The sequence below is a fragment of the Aotus nancymaae genome, unplaced genomic scaffold (assembly GCF_030222135.1).
Source record: "Aotus nancymaae isolate 86718 unplaced genomic scaffold, 86718_ANA_hifiasm-v0.15.2.pri h1tg000020l, whole genome shotgun sequence".
NCBI classification, from domain to species: Eukaryota; Metazoa; Chordata; class Mammalia; order Primates; family Aotidae; genus Aotus; species Aotus nancymaae.
The window spans coordinates 8,054,756-8,078,708 of NW_026988432.1; the positions used below are offsets into that span (position 1 = coordinate 8,054,756).

General features: G+C 36.1%; 1 protein-coding gene across 6 annotated transcripts in view; it reads left to right on the plus strand.

The window, feature by feature from the left end:
* RTTN (rotatin) overlaps nucleotides 1-23,953 on the plus strand; it is a 185,981-nt gene that overhangs the window by 123,467 nt on the left and 38,561 nt on the right. For 5 of the 6 annotated variants that reach the window (XR_010343605.1, XM_064379025.1, XM_064379026.1 and 2 more), the window contains 5 exons: nucleotides 3,081-3,273; nucleotides 4,949-5,039; nucleotides 8,569-8,722; nucleotides 11,618-11,755; nucleotides 15,280-15,494. Coding sequence is in view for 4 of the 6 variants with exons in the window: in XM_064379025.1 (XP_064235095.1) it covers nucleotides 3,081-3,273; nucleotides 4,949-5,039; nucleotides 8,569-8,722; nucleotides 11,618-11,755; nucleotides 15,280-15,494 (791 nt within the window). In the remaining 2 variants the exon portion in view is untranslated. Of the gene's footprint in view, nucleotides 1-3,080; nucleotides 3,274-4,948; nucleotides 5,040-8,568; nucleotides 8,723-11,617; nucleotides 11,756-15,279; nucleotides 15,495-19,548; nucleotides 19,617-23,953 lie in introns of all 6 variants that reach the window. The other variant, XR_010343606.1, reaches the window with a different exon arrangement.

The following is a 23,953-nucleotide window of genomic DNA, read 5'->3' on the forward strand; positions in this document are numbered from 1 at the left end:
TCTTTTATTTATCTCCAACAATATAAAAATACCTATGTACTTGATAATTTAGCAAGCATTGTTTCTAATTATAAAATATTGGAAACAATATAAATGCCTCTAAGTAGAAGGGTAGTTTTTAAATAAATATATAACAATATATAGATAACGATAAATGTATAACAATTATTTATAAATACAATTTATTTTTAAAATAATAATGGAGAACTATAGCTATTAAAAAGAAAAGGGGGGTGCTGGGCACAGTAGCTCACACCTATAATCTTAGAACTTTGGGAGGCTGAAGTGGGAGGGTTGCTTCAGGCCGTGAGTTTGAGTTCAGCCTAGGCAATATAGTGAGACGGCGTCTCTACAAAATATAAAATAAATTAGCTGGGCATGATGGCACACACCTGTGGTCTCAGCTACTCAGAAGGCTGAGGTGGGAGGATCACTTGAGCCCAGGCTTTGAGGCTTCAGTGAGCCATGATTCCACCACTAGACTCTAGCCTCCAGCCTAGGGAACAGAGTAAGACCCTTTCTCAAAAAAAAAAAAAAAAAAAAGCGAGAAGGGAGGATATTTTCAAACAGATATGAAACAAATTTTAGGAAATATTGTCAAGTGAAGAAAGAAGCACCATGATAAAGAGTATAGTTTATGATATTTGCAGTTTCCTACTTTTTGCATATGAAAGAAGGGAAATTTAAAATGCATGTATCTGTGTAGAAAGAAAGCAGGAAGGAACAGCTGGACATGAATGAGATTAATTATGAGGATGGGTAGGAGTTAGGTAGGAAATGAGAGAGGATGGGAACAGTGTGAAAGCAGCCGAGGGGTGGGTATAGTGACACTTCTCTGCATATATCTTGTATAGTTGGCTTTTATAACCATGTATGTTTTACTTGCTGAAAAGAAAAATAAAATCAACAAAAATTGGGAAAAATAACATGGAATATAAACAAATCAATCCAGCTACATTTCACGTGAATAGCACTGAAGTGAGAAAGGAACTAATCCTAGTAACTCTCAGACATATTTTTAGGACTTCAGTCCCCAGACTAATGGCAAAAAGAACTATAACCAAGCACTGAACTCTAGTTACTAGTTTTATTTTTTGCAGTATTACTAGTTAGAAATTCTGAAACTACTTAATGTGTTTGTAAGGCAAGGCAAATAAGTAAATATATTGTAGATAATGAAAACCAGATTTTTAACTTTCACATAAGGGAAATTACAAATATGGAAGGAGGAAGATGTTTAATGTTGGATTATATTTGGAGTGTTGAATTATATTTGGAGCTTTCTGTATGAATCAGTGATTTTGTTTTTTAAAAGATAGAGTCTCACTCTGTCATCCAGGTGGAGTGCAGTGCTGTGATCATAGTTCACTGCAGTTGTGACCTCCTGGGCTCAAGTGATCCTTCCACCTCATCTCCTGAGTAGCTAGCATTACAGGAATGTGCCACCATGCCTGCTTAATTTTTAAATTTTTGTAGAGATAAGTTTCTCTATATTGCTCAGTCTGATCTTGAACTCCTTGCTTAAAGCTATCCTCCTGCCTCAGCCTCCCAAAGTTCTGAAATTACAGGCAAAATGATTTTTATTCATAGATATAATATATGCTTATGTACTCAAGGGTACGTATGTGCATGCATACGTATAAATACACGTTTTCTAGCTTAGAAACAATGATACACTAATAGCAGTGTATACATTTAGTGCCCAAATCTTGCTCTCCAAACTCCATTCTTTATTTTAGGGAATCGACACTTTGGAGCAAATACCCAGTTTTAGAGCTTGGGCTAGGGAAGAACAAGATGTACCTGGAACATCTTGCTGTGCCAGAAAGTAGGGGAATGCACAAAGGTTAATAGAAATATTAACTGATGTAGGGTGCAGGTATCTTATTCTAAAGTCTAAAAGTATTTTGGAGAAAAGGGAGCTCTCATACAGTGGGAAGGTAGATTAGTACAACTGCTATGGAGAATAGTATGCAGGTTCCTCAAAAACTAAAAATAAAGCCTACCTCATGATCCAGCAGTCCAGCTACTGAGTATATATTCAAAAGAAAAAAAAAGTATATCGAAGAGATAACTGCACTCCCATGTTGATTGCAACACCTTTCATGATAGCCAAGATGTAGAACTAAGTTCTGTCAGCAAATGAATGGATAAAGAAAATGAACCATATATATACCCAGTGGAATATAACTCAGAGAAAACAATGAAATCCTGTCATTTGCAACAACATGGATGGAACTGGAGGCCGTGTGTTAAGTGAAATAAGCCAGGCACAGAAAGACAAATATTGCAACTCATCTTTGGGAACCAAAAAAAAAAAAAAAAAAGTTGAACTCATGAAGATAGAGAGTAGAAGTAGGGTTACCAGAGGCTGAAAAGTGGAGAGCCAGATAAAGAGGAAGTGGTTAGTGGATACAAAATACAGTTAGGAGGAATAAGATTTCGTGTTCGGTAGCACAACAGGGTAACTATAGTTAACAATAATTTGCTGTATACTTCAAAATAACTTAGAGAGTAGAGTTGGAATGTTCCCAACACAAAGAAATGATAAATGTTTCAGGTGATGGGTGTCCTAGTTACCTTGATTTGATCATTGCACATAGTGTGCCTCTATCAAACTATCATGTGTACCCCATAAATATGTACAATTATTATATAATTAAAAAAATTTTAAATAAGATTTTACTCTGAAAAAAAATCTAAAGATAATTTGAATTTGGACATACTTCTGGCCCCTCGAGTTTTAGAAAAATGATTGTGAATTGTCTATTTGTTCCTCAATGTCTGAATGCTTGGGGCATGAAGTCATGTTCTTCCCTTTCTGACTTGTCTCTTCTGCACATCACAGTGTTCCTATGTACACATCCATATCCATGCATGGTGGAGGGTGGAGGTCAGGAGTAGTAGGGGTAGCCTGACCCCCTAGCCTCAAGGTTAAGGTGAGCCAAGCAGCTAGGGCAATTCCCCAACTCTCCGTTATCATTTTCAGGACCTTTCTTCTGATTATAAGAACTTGTGAGTATTGTACATAGCTGTAAGGTAAATAAAATAATAATTCTTATGTTTATTTTCAATAATAGGTCACCAGGAAAGTACATCACCACGGCCACCTCATGATTCATCTCTTTCTGCTCCCCTGCCCAAACTGTGTGTTTTTGTTACTCCGTCTCTTCTTTCAGCAATGTGCAGCCTCTTGGACAACCTCTTGATGATTGCTCCCAGAGACACTGCAAAGGCTGTTCGACAAGCTCATCTCATTGAACTTCTCTGTAGGTAAGAGATAAATACTCCTAGGGAGGCATGCTAGTAGAGATAAATTTACATAAGCTATATTCGTGACTTGATACAAGATCTCATGTGTCCTGGGAATACAGCTTTATTTCTTTTTTAGCCTCATTCAACTCTAGGATTGTGCTTTTGCCAGAATTGTCTGGATGGTTTTTATTTTACATCTATTAAAGCACTTGTATTGGTTTGTTATCTTGACTAAAGCCAAAGAAAAACTCCTGCCTTCTAAAATTCATGGCTTCTAAACCTTATTTATCCTCCAGCACACTTAAGGAATGTGGTGCTATCCCCTGTTCTTAAGGATGTGAGGGAGTTTTGGAATTCATCTTTTTAGTGGTCGTATCAGAATAATGTCCCTGGGTTGAAAAATTATTGGTCAAATTCTTTTGGAGTTATTTTGTTATGGGAAATTAAACTTTTCATCAGAAAGTATTCTGATAAAATTTAGGGAAATTAAATTCAAAGAAAAATTCTTTGAATTTTTATTACTTATTTGATATTAATCAGTCTGTGACATAGTTTTTCTGAATTTCTAATAAAGCAGAGTCGAAAAGGACTAGAAATTCAGGCGACCTAAGGTCTAATTATAGTTCATTCACTCAGTAGCCTGCAGCCTTGGGAAATTAATCCCTACCGTGTCATTAAAACCCATTTAATGGGGTTAGTGTGAGAATTAAAAGTGATGGTATCTAGGATACCCCCTTATCTATTAGTGCGTATGACTTCTCTTTTTTTCTGGTGTCCAGTTTGTTGTAGCCAACCATACCCGCCTCCTTTTGACCACATGTTCATTTGCATTTCTTTGCCTCTCTGTCTCTTTACCTTTAAACATTCACTATCTGGAATGTCTTCCATCTCTGCCAAATCTTAGTGTCTTCTCCTTTTGGGATATTAAGAAAACTCTAAAAAATATAAACTCTAGAAGTACCTGGTTTCACCTTATTCAGTTGTAATTATTCCTTTACCATGTATAATATGCAATGGGGTATGAGTATTTATTGCTCATTTTTCTACTGTGCCTACTTGGATTGGAAAAGTAACTGCTAGTCAGTCGGCTTTCCTTCCTGGATGCTCCTCCTGTCTGAAGATAACCAAAATAGAGCTCTAGGGATAGGATATTCTGCGCTTCTTAGGAGTCAGCTAAGAGTTTGATGTCGGCATTAAAAGACCTTTTATGGCAAAGGCTTATCATATTTCCATACCTGTTTTTCATTTTTGACTTAAAAAAATTCCTACTTGTTTTACGTTATTTTGTTTTTTACTTTGTAAATATGAATGGTGTTTTTGCTATTTTAACCAGTGTTTTTGTTATTTTATTAGGAAAGTAACCACCAAGGTTCCCTTTACTCATTTGTTTTCTTCCTGAATGGGCGACTGTATTTTATTTTATTCTGCTTTTAATTAGGTTTCCTTAGATATTTTCTTCAGAACTCTTTGCTTCTCACCTTTCTCTGACAAGATATTTTTCCTGTTTGAAGGTAATCCAGAATACGATTTAAAATTCTTTGGGATATCTTTTTATAAACATTTTCTTCACTTATAAAGATCCTTCCTCTTGAATTGTATTCGAGTTACCTTTAAACTTCAAATTCCAAGTTATTAACCTTTAATAGAAAGTATACTAATCTTCTGAAGGATGTTCTTTTTCTGATCTTCACAGCATTGCAGATGCTACCCTCATACAGACATGTGTCCAGGAACTCAGGACCTTGCTGCCTTCATCACCTCCAGCTGAACATACTCAGGCTCAGGTAAGCATCTCAGGTCTGTCTTGCCTCATGTCTGTTTGTGGGTTTGTTTACGTTAGGTGTCAAAAGTATAAATCTTGCAGAGGAGATACTAGCCGTAGGAAAAGGATGAAAACCTCTCAACATATACATGGTATAATGAGATTATTTGAAATATGTTACTTAAAATTTTAATATGAGACATGTTTGGATGTTAGCATAGAGAGGTGGGGTTTGAAGACCTAGATTCTATTCTTGACTCCATCATTAACCAGCTTTAAATGTGTAATCAAGTGTCTGGATCTCTTGGAGCAGCACTTTAATAAAGAGGGACATTGGGACATTGGTATAGTTCATCTTCTGCTTCTTGATTTTAGGCTATCTCTGTTATGTCTGTTGTTTACACCAAAGTTAAAGTTGTTAAGATATTTGGTGACTTAGTTATGTATTTTCAAAACCCAATTTGATAAAAATAATTTATTCTTGTTTCTTCACAGATATTTATTATTTTAAATTCTTGTCTAGAATTTAGCTAGAATCTGTATATAAAACGTGCTTAACAATTATTCATGTAGCTGTTGCTAACAGCAATTTTATTTCAAAATTAGATTTTAAGACTTTTTGGGAGGTGATCAATTAAAGGTGAACTAGATCAATATCTCTCACTTTGAGATGTGTTCTTCAGCTGCATAAGACAGGGAATAAGAGCTGAATAAGCTGAAAAGTTTGGGAGTGCTACACACATGGTCTTTGAAGCACTTGTCCCGGTGCAGTGTTTTCACTTGAGCGTGCCTATTGCATAATGACTGTCTCCTCCATTTTCCTGCTCTCCATCCAACAAGTCTTTGTTGAGTACCTACTGTGTGCCTGGATCTTCTCCAAGTGAATAAAGCAAAGACCCTCCCTCAAGTCGGGGGAATAGATAATGAGAAAATCCATATATGCCTGATGATGATAGACATCTCAGAAGAAAAACTAAAGCAAAGAACAGGAAGTGATGTCCAAGTTGGAAGCGTAGGGCTGTTCCACTTAGGATGAGTAGGTGCTGACGTGGGACCCGAAGTTAGTGAAGAAGCTAGTCCTATGGTTATTGTAAGACCCCTGAGGTTGAGGTATGCTTGGCCTATCCAAGAAATGGCAAGGAGGGCAGAGTGGCTGGAGCAGAATCTATGAGGGCAAGATGAGGTCAGAGGGGCACAGTCAGCTCCATGAAGTCAGGACCTGGCTGGCTGATTATGTGCTGTTGTGTTCTGAGTGTCTAGCACAGGCCTTGTCTTATCACATGTGCTCACTTGATACTTGTGGAATGAACGAACAATAGCAGTAGCAAACATATATGGGTACTTGTTTTCGTTGATTTTTGTAATCTTCACAACAATCAACAATCATGAAGTATTGTTAATGTCATTTTATCAAGGAAATGCCTGAGGCCCAGAGAGGTCAGTGACTTGCCCCAGGTCTCTGACATAGATTGCAACATATGCAGGCCAGTTCCGGGGCCCACATTCTGAACCACTGCACTAGCTGGCCTTATGTAGCTTCAGTGCTTTGGGGCTACTGGTATTTATGTAAGATCATCCACTCATTCCAGAAAATTCTTGAGCCTCTGCTTTACCAGATTCTGTTCTAGGTGCTAGTTATACATCCTTGACCAAAACAGACGAGCATCTCTGCTCACATAGATTGTGTGTCCTAAATGCAGGAGACAGACAGTAAACAAATAAAGTGTATTTTATCAGATAGTCACAAATGACATGGACAAAAGTAAGTGAGAGTGGGTAAAAGGGTGTGTCAGCAAGGGGAGAGGTGGCTATTTTTAGGTAGGGTGGAAAGGAAAAGACCTCCTGAGCGTGACACGTAAGCAGAGGCTGTGAGTGCCTGTGGCAGACGGGGTGGGCAGAGCACTGGTGGTGCGGTTATACTCTGCTAAAGGTATGATGTATTAAAATCTGTGGTTGGTTGGTTGGTATGTTTTTTTGAAGCAGACCATACATAGAAAAAGAGTTACTTTATCAACTACTATTAATATATTAATACTTTATTTAATCTTGAATGTGATCATATACAAAATAATCTTTAGCAATTCAACTTTTTCTCTGTAACACTTGCCTCTCACCTGGCATGATTTATCTATTTATGGTAATATTTCATACATCCAGAGCTCAGACTTGCTATAATTTCAATAGTAGAATAGGAATATAATATGAAGTCTCAAAAAAGACTTCACAGCAATAAACAAATTAAATTTCACCAACTGAAGAGTTTGTGAAGGCTAGAGCCACCTATGCTTTTATATAAAGTAAGTTGGTAGATTAGATAAAGAGAGGACATATTCATCAGGAGAAGTAGACAGAACTATTTTTAAATAGACTGAGACCATTGATCTCAGAGACACATACTCCACAAATTTACAACAGGCCCTCGACTCCTAATTACATTTTACAACCTCAGAATAAGGTGAGGAAAATAAGTGTGTGTGTATGTGTACAGAGAGAGAGAATGACTGATTTCAGAATATCTTATAAAATTCCCTTGTATGTACTGGCTCATTGCTTGAGCATAGTGGACAAATGAAACATCACACAGCTCATTCTTTAATTGTTGCATATTCAGAGGATTATTTTTCTGAAAAGTACTTTTTTCCAGTTAATACTTAACAATATTAGCATCAGGCAAATTCCAGAGATGCTTTTGTTGGTGATATTTAAGAAGCTTTAATTTTTTCTCTTGTAATTAATAACAGTATTTTAATGCTGCAGGCAAAAATAGAATATATTTGCATTTTATTTGTAGTAATAAGTAGACTACTAGGCCATTCTTCCCCCCCCACCCCGCCCCCAATTATGCACTTTGAAGAATATTTTTGTAATCTTTCTTTCTTTACAAAATTGTAGACTTTGTGGCTTTGTTATACACTTTTCTACTTCTTCCAGAATATTGATTTTTATAATTTGACTACTTGAAAAATATGGAGACTGTTTTTTTTCTTTTGAAACAGGGTCTTGCTGTGTCACCCAGACTGGAGTTCAGTGGTGTGATCACAGCTTATTACAGCCTCCATCTCCTGGGCTCAAGTGATCCTCCCATCTCGGCCTCCTAAGTAGCTGGGACTACAGGTGTGCACTACCACACCCAGCTAATTTTTATATTTTTTTGTAGAGACAGGATCTCGCTGTGTTGCCCAGGCTGGTCTCAAACTCCTGGGCTCAAGCCGTCTGCCCACCATGGCCTCTCAAAGGACTGGCATTACAGTACCAGTGTGTTAGCCACCATACCTGGCCAAGAATTTTCTTCTTTAAATGGAATTCAGAACTTGACTTTGAAACTATTGCTTGGTTTGGTGTGTAGTTGACAGTGTTAATATGACTGGATGACATGCTTATTAGAAAAATAATGCTTTGTCTGTTATGTGATAATTTCAGATCTTTAAAAATTGCGATTAATATTTTATTAGTTTTTTATTAGCTTATATTACAAAAGTAAAATACTGTATCACTGAGTTGGACTTTTTGTATAGCATGTTTGATTGTACCCGGTCCTCCTTTTCAAACAGGTTTCCTTTCTCCTGGAATACCTATCCTCTTTGTCCAGGCTTCTGCAGTCATGTTTATTGGTGGAGCCTGACCTTGTGATTCAGGATGAGCTTATGAAACCTCTTATCACTAATATCATTGGAATTCTCACCATATGCACCAAAGATATATTAGGTAAGTTTAATTTTTTTAGTTTAGAATGTAAGTAAATAATACTGAGAAAAAAAAAAACTTAGTCTGTTCCAGATATTCACTTGAAGGTTACTTTTTGAGTTGCTTTTTGCTAGTATTCTGGAAGGCTTTGATAGTGTGTTTTATAGTTTGGATGCCTTTTAATGGTATCACTTGAGACAAGTGTGTAGTATAATAAAGGACCATCCCTGAGTTTTCAGTTTAAATGAGGACAAAGCTCTCTGTGTGATGTTAGAAAGTACAGGGAGTTCTGGGTATTAATTCTTCTTATAAACTGTGGCTAAGGCCAAAAACCTAATAAATCATTCTCAATAACAAGTATAAGCCAATCTAGAACATACCAAAAAGTTCCTAAGGTCCTAAATTATTGAAATATATATATATATTTTGTGATCTAATGTTATCTCCAGAGGAAAAATTTTATGATGAAAAGTTGAATGTAATGCTTAATAGAGAAAATTAAAGCAATGTATGATCTTTGCCAAATTCTAGTATAATTGTTTTAAAGTGGAAATAATCATTTATAATGAAGTAATTGACCATTTGGTAATTCTCCTTGCCTTTCAGTTCATTTTTATTTGAACTTTGGATTTACTTGATTTTAGGTCTGGAAAATGATGTGTGTTATGATACCCAGCAAAGCCAGTCCTCAGCATCTCATCAGTGTTAAAATGGTCTCGATGCTAGAGGAATAGTAATTCCTTTTTTAGAAATTCAAGAGGCACGGTGACTCGCCTGTAATCCCAGCACTTTGGGAGGCCGAGGCGGGTGAATCACGAGGTCAAGAGATCGAGACCATCCTGGTCAACATGGTGAAACCCTGTCTCTACTAAAAATACAAAAAATTAGCTGGGCATGGTGGCGCGTGCCTGTAATCCCAGCTACTCACGAGTCTGAGGCAGGAGAATTGCCTGAACCCAGGAGGCGGAGGTTGCGGTGAGCCGAGATTGCGCCATTGCACTCCAGCCTGGGTAACAAGAGAGAAACTCCGTCTCAAAAAAAAAAAAAAGAAAGAAAGAAATTCAAGAGGCAGTGATGCCCTAACTAAGCTTATCAGGTTAGACTGGACAAACTCAACAAGGCGATTTCGCGCCTATTCCCTAAGGAGTGAAAATTGATTCTGGGAGAAGAGGGTGAGGCAAAAACATGTTTGTGGTCCTCCAAAGCTCAACTCTACCTGAGACAATCTTATTACTTAGTATTTCTCTTCTTGGTTTTTCTTGAAAATTCCGTGAGAAGGGTTGACGTTGAGTTCATGGAAGATGCACAAGATGTGTGCACGCTGAATGCTACAAAACTGTCGTGAATAGATGATGGCAGTTGGAGGACTTTTGGTTGATTATTTGATCCCAAGGTCATATAGCAAAAGGTGGTCTCTGCATCTTGGCTGCTACTGGCGGTCTTGTAAATGCTTTTTATTGATCCTCTTGCTTTTCTGTATGATTTTGGGCTTTGAAAATTAAATGAAAGTAGTATATATTTTATTTAATTACATAAAAGTTGTTTCATTAATTACGTCAAGTGCTGAAAGGAAAAAATGTCAACAATATCTGAATGTACATCTATCAGCTGTTTAAATTAAAAATTGTTTTCTCATATCTAGCAAAAGGTTTTAAAAATTCACTAAAAGTATTTCTTAAGAAATTGTTTTTAAATTTTTTTCTGTAAAAATAAGTTTTAAATGATTTTATAAGAATTTATTATATTGCTATTATGTGTTTATATGAATTGCTAATTTATGTATATAAATTGATACATTGTGCTATATATAAGTAAATAAATTACATGAAAAGCTATTCAGCAAGTATAGTTGCAAAGTTAAATTTGGTGTTAATAGGTCTTTAATTTTTAATTTAACTTTCAACTTAAATGTTTTATTTGGCTATTCTTAAGCCTGTATTGAATAAAAACAGTAAGCTCTATTCTTAGTCTTTTTATGTTCAAAGTACAGATACACATATAGTACATAAAGAGATATACAATATATCTGTGGAATTAAAATTTTGTGGGGATGGCAATGAGGAAGCATATTTCTAAAATAAACTCTTTAGGGAGCCACCAATGACGAAAGGGTTGAGAGCCACCAAGGACTGCTAAATCTAATCCCCTAGGAAGATGCAGTTTTCAAGTACCTCATAGGTGCTGAAGTACACCTAGATGGATGTCCTTGGAGTTAGTGTCCTATACATTATAGTGGAATTTGATAAAAGATGACAAATCCTGCTGATGGCATGGTCAGAGAGAGTTCTCAGCTACTGCTCTCCAGCTTCCATTTACTTGAGTGTAGAGATGGGAAAAGGTGTCCTCACCCTACAAGGTTAATTGCTACATCCTTGGCCACAGGCAGAGCTGCAGAATCTTCTTTCGTATCATAGTTTTCTTTGTGGGATGATACTTTTCTTGGTTCTTCAAAGAAATTCTTTCTTTTCTACCTTGACCTTGGCACATTGTGCTTTCCTTTCACCCCTGCACAAAGCTGCTGGAGGGGATAAAGGAAATAGAGGAAAACTTACTCTGACAAAAGTAGCACAAACCATGGCGTGTTTTTATAATGTGCCAATATGTAGTTTTGCAGTCATGGCTTACTATTCAGTTTGTCACATCTTCTGATGGTTCTCACGTATGCTTTAATAAGAGGAGAGTTTGGGAGTGTGTCTTTGTATGCAGGAGGGTGGAGGGGAGATATCTTAAGAAGCAATGGAAAAGAGAAGTTAACTGAAATAAATTTTGGATAATGCTGAATTAGATTTGTCCTCATTTGGTAAGTGCAAACCCCTCATTTTAAGTGTAATGAAGTGTCTGTGTCAGTTTTATATCTTGAAAGGTTCTTTTCCTTTTTTATGTTAATAACTTGAAGTGTTTTGATTAATTTTATAGATACTGAGTTAATATCAGCTTTTTATCTCACATGGACACATTTATTTAATCTTCTGGCCACACTCCTGAGGAAGACTGGTGCCATCGCACTCCCATCTATTACTATGGCCCTGGCCAAGCACTGGACAGCAATGATTGGTAAGAAGATACTCGCGTAATCTTGCGGGCTTTGTGCTAATAAAATGAGATAATTATTCTGCTTGCTTAGATATGTGAATTCACTAAAATTAAGTAATGATGGTGTGGCATATAAAAGAGATATTAGGGTGCTTGCTTTGAAAAATTTGCTGTGATCTTGAGGAGCCCCCCGCAAATGTATTTTTGCAAAATTGAAACACATTTTAAGATAATGTAAAGGTGAGTTAGAAAAACTTGTGGTTTTATTTTATTTTTATTTTTTAAGATTTTTAAAGATTTCATTCATGAAGCTCTTTTTTATTGAGAACATTACATTGACCACTCTGCTTTATTTTCATTTTACTTTAAGTTCTGGGATACATGTGCAGAATGTGCAGCTTTGTTCCATAGATATACATGTGCCATGGTGGTTTGCTGTACCCATCAACCTGTCATCTAGGTTTTAAGCCCCACATGCATTAGGTATTTATCCTAATGCTCTCCCTCCCCTTGCCTCTCACTCCCTGACAGACCCCAGTGTGTGATGTTCCCCTCCCTGTGTCCATGTGTTCTCATTGTTCAACTTTCCTTGGTGAGTGAGAAAATGCGGTGTTTGGTTTTTTGTTCCTGTTTTAGTCTGCTGAGAATGATGGCTTCATCCATATCCCTACAAAGGACATGAACTCATGCTTCTTTATGGCTGCATAGTATTCCATGGTGTATATATGCCACATTTTCTTTATCTAGTCTGTCATTGATGGGCATTTGGGTTGGTTCCAAGACTGCTATTGTGAATAGTGCCACAATAAACATACCTGTGCATGTGTCTTTATAGTAGAATGATTTATAATCCTTTGGGTATATACCCAGTAATGGGATTGCTGGGTCAAATGGTATGTCTGATTCTAGAGCCTGAGGAATTGCCACACTGTTTTCCACAATGATTAAACTAATTGACACTCCCACCAACAGTATAAAAGCATTCGCATTTTCTCCACAGCCTTGACAGCATCTGTTGTCCTGACTTCTTAATAATCACCATTCTAACTGGTGTGAGATGTTATCTCATTATGGTTTTGAGTTGTATTTCTCTAAAGACCAGTGATGATCAGCTTTTTTTCATGTTTGTTGTCCACATAAGTGTCTTATTTTGAGAAGTGTCTGTTCATATCCTTTCTCCACTTTTTGATGGAGTTGTTTTTTTCTTGTAAATTTGTTTAAGTTGTTTTTAGTTTCTGGATATTAGACCATTGTCAAATGGGTAGATTGCAAAAATTTTCTCCCATTCTGTAGGTTGCTTGTTCACTCTGATGATAGTTTCTTTTGCTGTGCAGAAGCTCTTTAGTTTAATTAGATCCCATTTGTCAGTTTTAAGCCTGTGGTTTCATAAAGGTACATATGATATGATCATAAAGCAATGAGATAAATTTTCTTGGGTTGATATAGAAGCTAGTATCGTTTCTGGCATACATGCATTGTATGTGGATAAATCTACATATATAAAGTTCTAGTACATGGTAACATGGAAAGTTATGATAAAAATATTATCTTGTCTCATGACATCAGGATTTTCTTATAGTACCAGAATGCCAAGAGTATAGTGTAATTGTTTTTATAAGATGTTTTTTGTATGATAGCCACTAAAAGAAACATGATTATTTAAAAATAACTAATCTTTAATTTTTCATAAAGCCTCCCAAATTTTAGCATAGCAAAAGCTGTTTTTTGACATAAATATTCACAACTAATATTTATATAACCTTTTATCTGCTTATATTTATTCAAAATTGAATTATCTTGTTTCCAAAGTACCTGCTAATTCAACTGACTGATTTTTTTTTAACATTTATTTTATCATTTGATCATTCTGTAAACTTAAATGCATGATACAATTTTCAACCAAAGCGATAGTGAGAGTTATGGCAAATGTATGTTTAACAAGGAACAGAATTGTTAGTTTTCTGGATATAGGAGTTCTGAGTCTACCATGGAGGGAGTACAGTGTCCACGCAGGATGTCATTATTTTGTTAAAAAGATAATAATTGAAAGAGATTGACTGAGACATTGGAATTTTCTTCTTGCATCCATTGGGGGAAAATTAGTTTGCTACCTGAATCACCAATAATATCACTAGAAAGCATGATGCCACCCACATTAGATAAATCTGTCCTGCAGCGTTTTGGTAAATAAAGTTTTATTGGAACACAGCCACAGTCATTTACATATTGCATATGGCTGCTTTCATGCTACAACAATTGAGGTGAATAGTTGTGACAAAGGCAGTTACCTGCAGAGTATAAAATACTTACTTATTTGGCCCTTTACAGAAAAAGTTTGCTGACCTCAGACTTAAACTTATTTACCTGACACTATTTCCCTAGTGATAAAATAAATACGTATTAAATTCAAAATCTGCCTTCAAAATGTGTGTACAGTTTTATGTAATAATAGTGCTAATCAAAAGTAACTTACTGCATAAATGGTTTTGATAATAGTAATGTTAATGAAAACATTAATAACAATTATCATTGATTTTTTTTGCCATCTTTTTTTTTTTAAAATCAGTTTCCATCTCATATGCCCATGTACATTTAAAACATCTCATGGTCACTCCATAATTTGTGTTACCTATAACGATCTTTTCTCAAACTTGACTAATATTTGGACATCCTTTAAATGAACATAATTCTCATGAAATCCTACTGCTGACTACTTTATTTTTCTTATGTAACTTTAATTTGTACAAGCCAAAATCTAAGTAAAAATTTTTATGGTCATAATTCTCACACAAGCATAAATCTAAAATATAAAATCAAAGAAAATTATAAATACAAATTTTCAAGTTAATAAAATGTAATACAACATGTTATTTTGATTAAACAAAATCATTGCTCACAACCGGAAAGTAATGACTGTTTCAATGTAAATTCCTTTGTTTGAACTGTTCTTTCCACTCTGTGTTAAGTTTGTGAATCGGTTCATGACCATTCACATACTGTCTGAACTGCTATGAAATATTTGTTTGTAAATTGTGCCAAGACTGCATACTAAGTCTTGCTTTTTTTTTTTTTTTTGCTTTTTTTTTTTTTTGAGACAGAGTTTCATTCTTGTTGCCCAGGCTAGAGTGCAGTGGCACGATCTTGGCTCACTGCAAACTCTGCCTCCCAGGTTCAAGGGATTCTTCTGCTTCAGCCTCCCAAGTAGCTGGGATCGCAGGCATGCGCTACCACACCTGGCTAATATTGTATTTTTAGTAGAGACAGGGTTTCTCCATATTGGTCAAGCTGGTCTCGAACTCCTGACCTCAGGTGATCCACCCACCTTGGCCTCCCAGAGTGCTGGGATTATAGGCTTGAGCCACCGCGCCCAGCCCAAGTCTTGCTTTTAAGTACTATTTGGCACCAGCTTGTTTGAAAATCGTGACAGAATCACACAAGTTGGTAATCTAAATGACCCAGAGTACAGTCACTTTAAAATCAATTTGATTTGCTTCTTTAATTTTGAAGAAATTTTCACATGTTCACATCTGAAATTATTCTTTTAGATATGTTCTGTAAATGTGCGAGCTTGTCCGCCACGTGTCCTGCCCTGTATACTGCCAGCTTGCAATTCCTTTCTGTTCTCTTGACTGAAGAAGCAAAAGAGCATCTCCAGGATAAGAGCAAAACAAGTTTATGCCATAGTCCAACGATGGCTTCACTTCTTGATAAGTCTCAGGAAAATCAGAAATCTCAACGACTTAGTGATGTAATTCTTCAGGTATGTCATTTCTTTGTTTTTTAAAAAACTTTAGTGTTTAAATGAATTGACTTTCAGTCATGGTCTTGTTAAAAACTTTCTCAGTCATTTAAATTTATTTACTGATTTAAACTTAGTCATTTAAATTAAGAAATAGTAATTAATGCTTATTATGACTTTTTAAATGATACAAAAGTTTATAAAGTTAAATTAACTATCTCCTCCTTAGCCCCAACCCCTTATATTGACCATTTTTTTCAGTGAATATGTTGTAAAATTTGAAGTGAAATACTACTAATCTAAATCCAACAGTTGATCAAAATAGTGTTTCATATCATGACCAAAATGGATATATTTCAGGAATGTAGTTATAGTTCAAAATTTATTGCAATTTTAAAGATATGTCTACATCTTTGAAAATCTATTCTAAGTGACATTTGATTTCTATAAATGGACCACAGATTTTTTTGAGGTTGGTTACGTGTATAGGTAAGTGGACTTGTCTGGCACATTTGGAAGAAAATGCCCTCTTTCCGAGCCCTGTTTCCTGTTTTATCTTCTAAATTTATGTTTACAGTCCTAAAATATGAATCAAGAATTTTACTCATCAGAAAACATTCTAAAATCACTAAAGTATTATTTTATAAGTAGATGAGTAATTTTTTAAAAACTGTGTTTCCTAAGTTAAAGTTGGACGTTGTTTTTTACAAATGGGAATATTTCTAGATTTTTCAATGTTTAGAATTATTCTTTTTAATCATGTGGTTTTATGATTTTTGTCTTCTCACTGAAAGGTAGAGAAGTAGAACTGTTTTTTGAAGAATTTGCTTCAGCTTCCCAATCAGCCACATTTGGCCAAGACAGAAGATTGTTCCTGTGTTGATTTGTTATCGTCCCTTTGTTGCTTAGAATTTGGAGATTTTCACCCCCTTCTTTGCCTGTGAGAGACATGGTCGTGCAGATATTTCTGGTATAACCGCTTGTACATTTTGGGCACCAGCCTTGATTATGTTAGATGCAGAAAGGATTGCCTGAAAGAGAGGAGATGATGCTCCTGGGTTCACCCCGGAATTGTCCTGTGGAGAGTGTCACAGGGCTCCTCAGGGGACTTTACCTCCCTTGTGCTACAGAATCTAGTTGACTTTCCAGCATGGGTAAGAAGCCTGTTAAGGCATCCCCCATTTTCTCATCTGTCGCCAGCAGTGCCTTCAGAAGCCTGGATAGAGGTCTAGGGAGAAAGGTTTCTCAAAGCATTTCTCTAAAACTCTCTTATTCTTGGGAGACCATAGCTTTCCTGTACCTACTACCTCACCCTCATCTCACTTAAATTTTCTTAGTTGAAAACAAAAACTGGACATTGTCCCAGTTTTCTTGTTCCCCATCAGAACAACAAACTTTCTTTCCCAATGATTGATTGAGTCCAGTTTTGCACTTTAAAGAATGTAATAAGGAGGAAAATTCAAAGTCACACCCACCATATCCTCTATCTAATTTAATTAGAAATTGCCTAACTTTGGCTTTGGTTGGAGCACTGTCCTGCTTATGGAAAGGCTTTTGCTCTTGCTGACATGCTTTCCTCAACAGAGAATTTCAGTGACTTCACTCAGAAGAGAGTGCAGTTAGGGCAGTGTGCTGAGCCCCGCCCCAGCCGAGGTCAAAATGGCAATAGCTTGGGAGCCTGGCTTTGCATGGATGACTGTGGGTATCCTGCAGTCAGTCCTCCTGGACCCCGGGACCTGGTGAAGTTTAAAGACTTCCAGCCAGGCAAAGCCAGGGCTATTTTATTTCCCAACTCTTTCATCTTGTTTGTGGTGCTATGTTTGAAGGATCTGTGATGAGACTCATGATAAATATGGATCCATGTAGGGTAATGAATCAGTTTTATAATAGTATAAATAGGGAAAACAGACTGTGCTAGAGGAATTTGTGAAATTTACCTCACTTTTATTTTTTCCTAATACTTTGTAATATTATTCATCATAAAAGTTTTTTTATAATTTTTTATGTTACCTTTTGGGACAAAGAAAATGAGATAGCCTACAGTCACAGAATATCTCAATGATTTTCCTAATGACTAGCTAATAATATTCCTCTTTATTTCTTCTAAATTACAAAACATGTTTTTTGTGAGGGTATGGATTCATTAACCAATTATTTAAACCGTGTTTCCTAATAAATCATACGCTTTGCATTTGTGTAAGCAGTAGAATCTGGATACATGACATCTGTTAGAAGTGCACAGGCAAGTTTAAGACAAAGTGAAGAGAGGCATTATATTTCTGAGACACTTATGACAAAATATGTATCTAATGTAAGTTGAGACAGTTAACGGGTCTATTAAACTACAAGAACTGTTTTCTTTGCCCTATAGAAACAAGATATGTGAGTTAAAATATTATTATAATACATTCAACAGCAACACATTTTGATAAGTAATAAATGTAGCTTACTATGTATCCATGGAGGTTGTGGGTTGGGCCAAGTGCTATGTGAAGCAAAGTAAACTACAGTAAGTTATCAGAAGAAATCATATTCTAAAATTGATGTTCTTCAAAGGTTTATTTAAATTTTCTGTATAGTCATACTCAAAAAACATTTGATATGGGACCTTAGGCATATCACTTAACTTCTTGTGATTTAGTTCTTCAAGTACAAAATGATAGGATTTTATTACATTATTAGTATGTTTTAGCTGCCTCTAAGATTTCCATCCTCCTAACAAATTATTGTATTAGAACTTCAATTAAAATGTCTGAGTGGAGTTATCTTTTAAATGGTTCTTTATAGCACTATCCCATAGAGGATACATGTTGAAACTATGCATACTTACATCTTAAGTCATGTGTAACTTTTTTCGTAAGCCCGTTTTGAGGAGCTTTCAGACTTTGAATATTTTCTAAGAAATATTTAGCTGCCTTTTGTCCATAAAATATTGAACACATTTGACTTAGTGGAGATTTTACCTTCCCTAGTTTATGGAGATATAGTAGTCTCCCTTTATCTGTGGTTTTGCCTTTTATGATTTCAGTTACCCATGGTCAACTGTAGTCCAAAATATTAAATGGAAAATTCCAGAAATACACAGTTCTTAAGTTTTAAATTACATGCCATTCTGAGTGGCAATATGAAATCTTGCTCTGTCTCCCCCCTCCTCAACCTGGGATGTGAATCATCCTATGTCTAGCTTACCCATGCTGCATATGATACATGCCTGTTCATCACTTAGTATAGTCATCTTGGTTATCAGACTGACAAATCACAAGACGAAGAAGGGTGAGGGCATTATAGTCAGATGTTTTGAGAGAGAGAGAGAGAGAAAGAGGCAACAGTCACATAATTTTTAGTATACTGTTGTATGTTATTTGTTATTGTCAGTCTCTTGCCATGCCTAATTTATAAGTTAAACTTCAGCGTAGATACATATGTATAGGAAAAAAACATAAAATATGTAGAGTTGGGTACTATTCATGGTTTTAGGTATCCACTGGGGGTGTTGGAATGGATCCCCCAAGGATAAGGAGGCCTACTGTGCTCAATATGTTTTATTTGCAAATACATATAGATAATAAGATTAATAAAAATTCTCTATACATAGATTTTATCTATAATTTATATATTAATCAACTGATGTATTGAATTAATTTTGCTTCTTATATTTGATCTGATATCTAAAAGTAGTAATGCAAACAAGGAACTCTTGCATCTTATTTTAGATGTATTTTGTGCTCACCTTTAGTGAATGGTAAAATTCAAGGATAAATCTCTTGAAAGGAAGGCTTATATATTTCAGATCTGTTGATGAATGTTTACTGTAATTAAAAAGCATATTTTTTACATTAAGTACCTTTTGGAAAGAAAGCAAAAAATCTTAACCTAGAATACCCTACATTACTTAAGGTACAGAAGGGATTAATCCAGAAAGAGCGTGACATTTAAATGAATTTTGGTTGATGAAAAGACATTATTTCTTGCTCTGTATCTTCTTGAATGATTTTTGTCTTTTTGCATATTTGCATCATCAATCGGGAGCTAGTTATCTACTGCTTGAGTTTATTCTCTGTCTTGCTGCCTCCAGGCTCCTCACACTTCCAGCCATGTCCACCTGTTCTGTGCAGAGATGCTCAGACTGCTGTTCAGTCTGCAGTAAGTACTGTATGGAAACTGATCAAAAGTCGGTTCTTTACTCCAGCCTTTCTTTCCTTCAGTATGTGTTGGAAAGTATGTGAATTTACCATAGGTTAGTCCTGTTTGTTTCCTTTTTGTTTGTTTTTGGTTTTGGACTTTGATTTCAGTTTTGCCATGTACACATGTTAGAGAACCAAAGAGTTCTATCTATTAGTTTTTACTAAAAGTAGGAGATTTCTGCCTTCATTTCTCATTTTCTCAGAGGTGACCACTTATACCTCATTTAGCTACTCTTTTATAGCTTCCGTTTTGTATCTCTAAATAACATGCTTCTATTCCTTTGTCTTGATTATTCAGATATTATCTGTTGAATTCCTACTATGGAAAATGACACTTTAGCTTTTTTTTTTTTATGCCCCACCCACCTACCCTGCCAAAATGAGTTCCCTTCTCATTCTCCTAATATTGATGTACCATAATGCCTATTAGAGAATAGGCAGCATGAATGGTGTTAACTTTGACAGTGTTACACACAATCGAACCATGTTACAGACAGTGTTTAGCTCTATTTTCTTGCACAGCTTTTGTTTGCCCTAGAGTTAATTATTCTATTATTTTAAAATGTGCTGACTTTCCTGTTACCACTTCTAAACTCCACGCTCTTTGCCAGTAGTTAAATATCCTCTCAGTGTGCTCAGAACTGTCAGACTTTCATCACTTCATCTTTGGGAGGAAATCTCTCGCATTCTTTCTGACCTTCTTGGTGCCTGTTGTCGTCTTGGGATATCCATTCACCTTGTTCCAGGAATTCCTTTAGCTCTGCTATGTGCAGTCTCCTGCATCCCGCGCCCTGTCTCCTATCCCCTGTGTCCTCTTCTGGTTAATGCTCTCCTTTTCACTCAGAGTTTCTTCTCCCTTAGCTTTCAGAGAAAAGATACAGAGGAGGTCTTTTGAGATCTAAATGTCTGAAAGTCTTTATCTACCCTTGCATGTAATTTGTAGTTAGGCTAGTGAGAATTCTGGATTGGAAATCATTTACTTCAGAATTTAGAAAACATCGTCTATTCTCTTTAATTACAAATGTTTACTGTAGAAATTTCTGAAGCCCTTAGAATTCCTGGTTTCTTTCTCCCTGGAAGTTTTTAGAATCTTTCCTTTATCTCTTGTATTCTAAAATGTTTAGTTGAAGCAGCTAGGTGTGGATTTGTTTTAGCTACTGTGCCAGGCTCTCTTGGGGATTCTTTTCATCTATAAACTCATGCTTTCTAAATTACTTCAGAGACATTCCCTCTACTTTGTATGCTCTGTATATTTGGAACGCCTATTAAGTTTTCTTTTTGCTACATAATCTCTCTTTTCTGTCTTTTCCTCTAATTATTTTAGTCTCTCTTTTCTGTTTGGCAGCTTTTTTTGGTGTCTGGTAATCTTGATTATGTGCTCTATTTAAGACAGGGAAAACTCAAAGCAGATTGATATCCCTGAGCATATGAATGCAACTTGTCAATTGCTGTGCAAAGGGACAAACAAGCTTACTTATTTTGTAAGCTTATCTTCTGGGGCTTATCAGATTCCCTGGAAAATGGTCTTCTGATCTCTTTCCTGGAGGTAAAAACTCAACTGCCAAGTGTTATGTAGCCAAGTAAGAGAAGACAGCTGAGGTCTCAGAATTTAGTTTGCACAATTTCACTTAATCCTTCAAAGTTTTTAGTAGAATACTCTTGCCTACAAATGTTCCTCTCTCTGCCAGTTCAGAATCCTAATTTATCCTCTCCAGAGACTAAACATCCAGGATTTTGCAGGGGCTAGGAGGAAGAGTGGCTTAGTTACATAGAAATTGGTGGGTGGCAGGCAGGATCTGGGCATATAACTGCTTCTTAGAGACTTCAAGCAACCCTCCTTTATCCTCACATCCAGGGATACCTGGTGCTAAATTTCTTCAGCCTTGGGCAATTCAGTGGATAGACTGGGGTAGTTTTCAGCTTTCCCCACTCACCACTTAGAATTCAGGGTTCCCAAGCCTAATACACTTGCCACTCATCCATCTACTTTCTAGTTTTCAGGCTTTTGGTGGTGGTGGTGGTGGTGTGTGTGTATGTAATCCCATTTTTGTCATTTTAATGGGATTTCAAGAGGGAGTAAAAGATCTGTGCACATAACTATTTCCTTAGGAGTCTTAACTCCCACCCACCCTGCCCCCGATTGCTACATATATTTTTTGTTTGTTTTTGGTTTTTATTTATTTATTTATTTTTGATACAGAGTCTCACTCTGTCACCCAGGCTGGAGTGCAGTGGTGCAATCTCGGCTCTCTGCAACCTATGCCTCCTGGGTTTAAGCAGTTCTCCTGCCTCAGCCTCCCAAGTAGCTGGATTACAGGCGCTCGCCACCATGCCTGGCTAATTTTTGTATTTTTTGCATGTTGGTTGGCCAGGCTGGTCTTGAACTCCTGACCTCAGGTGGTCCGCCTGCCTTGGCATCCCAAAGTGCTGGGATTGCAAGGCGTGAGCCACCACACCTAGCACTGGCCCCATTATCATTGGTTTTAAGAAATTTTTCAATTTTCTTCCTAATTTTTTCATTAACCCACTGGACATTCAGGAGCATATTGTTTAATTTTCATATGTTTGTATAGTTTCCAAAATTCTCTTGTTACTGATTTCCAGTTTTATTCTGTGGTCAGAGAAGATCTTTGATATTATTTCAATTTCTTGAATGTTTTAAGACTTGTTTGGTGACCTAACGTTTGGTGTATCCTAGAGATTGATCCATATGCCGAGGAGAAGAATGTGTATTCTGCAGCCATTAGATGAAATGTTTGGTAAATATGTATTAGGTCCATTTGGTCTTTAGTGCAGATTAAGTTTGATATTTCTTTGGTGACTTTCTCTCTGGAAGTTTTTACCTGTTCAATGCTGAAAGTGGGGTATTGAAGTCTCTAGCTATTATTGTCTTGAGATCTCTCTCTCTCTCTCTCTCTCTCTCTCTCTCTCTCTCTCTCTCTCTCGCTCTAGTATTTATATATCTCAGTGCTCCAGTGATGGGTCTATATATACTTACAATCATTATATCCTCTTGCCGCATTGACTCCATTATCATTATATAATGACCTTCTTTGTCTCTTCTTACGGTTTTTGTTTTGACATCTATTTTTATCTGATATCAAGTATAGCTACTCCTAATATTTTTTGTTTCCATTGGCGTGGAATATCTTTTTCCATCCCTTTATTTTTAGTCTATGTATATTTTTATTGGTGAAGTATGTTTATTGTAGGCAACAGGTAAGTGGGTGTTCTTTTTTCATTCCTTCAGCCACTCTATCTGTTTCTGTTGGAGAGTTTATTCCATAGTCCATTTACATTCAGTGTTGTTATTGACAAGTAGGGACTGCCTTCTGCTGTTTTGTTATTTGTTTTCTAATTGTTTTATGATTGCCTCTTTCTTCTCTTCCAGTCTTTCTTTTAGTGAAGATGATTTTCTTTGGTGGTGTGTTCATTTCTTTTTAGTTTTTATGTATCAATTTGTATCTTTTTTGCTATAAGGTTACCATGATGAGGCTTGCAAATACTTTCTTACAGCCCATTATTTTAAACTAATGACAACTTAATGCTGATGGCATAAACACACATGCAAAAGAAAGCTAATAAAAACTGTACACTTTAACTTTCTCTTCCCTGCTTTTTAATTTTTAGTTGTTTCTCTTTATGTCTTGTTATACTTTCTTTGTTTTAAAAAATTGCTGTAGCTGTTATTTTTGATTGGTTCATCATTTAGACGCTCTACTTAACGATGGGAGTAGTTTATACAGCACCATTACAGTGTTATAATACTGTCCATTTTTCTGTGTGTGTACTCTTGCCAGTGAATTTTGTGCCATGAGATGATTTGTTCTTGCTCATTAAAATACTTTTATTTCAAATTGAAGAACTCCATTTACGATTTCTTGTAGGACAGGTCTGGTATTACTGAAATCCTTCAGCTTTTGTTTGTCTGAGGTTTTTATTTCTCTTTCATACTTGAAGGATCTTTTCTCCTTTATACTATTCTAAGGTAAAAGTTTTTTTTTTCTTTCAGTACTTGAAATATGTCATGCCACTCTCTCGTGGCCTGTAACATTTCCAGATATATTGGAGCTCCACTGTATGTTACTTGTTTCTTTTCTCTTGCTGTTTTTAGGGTCTTTTCTTTAGCCTTGACCTTTAGGAGTTTGATTCTTAAATGTCTTCTTTGGGTGAAATCCCCTTGGTGTTCTGCAACCTTCTTGTACTTGAATATTGATCTTCCCCTAGGTTTGGGAAGTTCTCTGCTATTATCCCTTTGAATAAACTTTCTACTCTATCTCTTTCTCTTAAATTTGC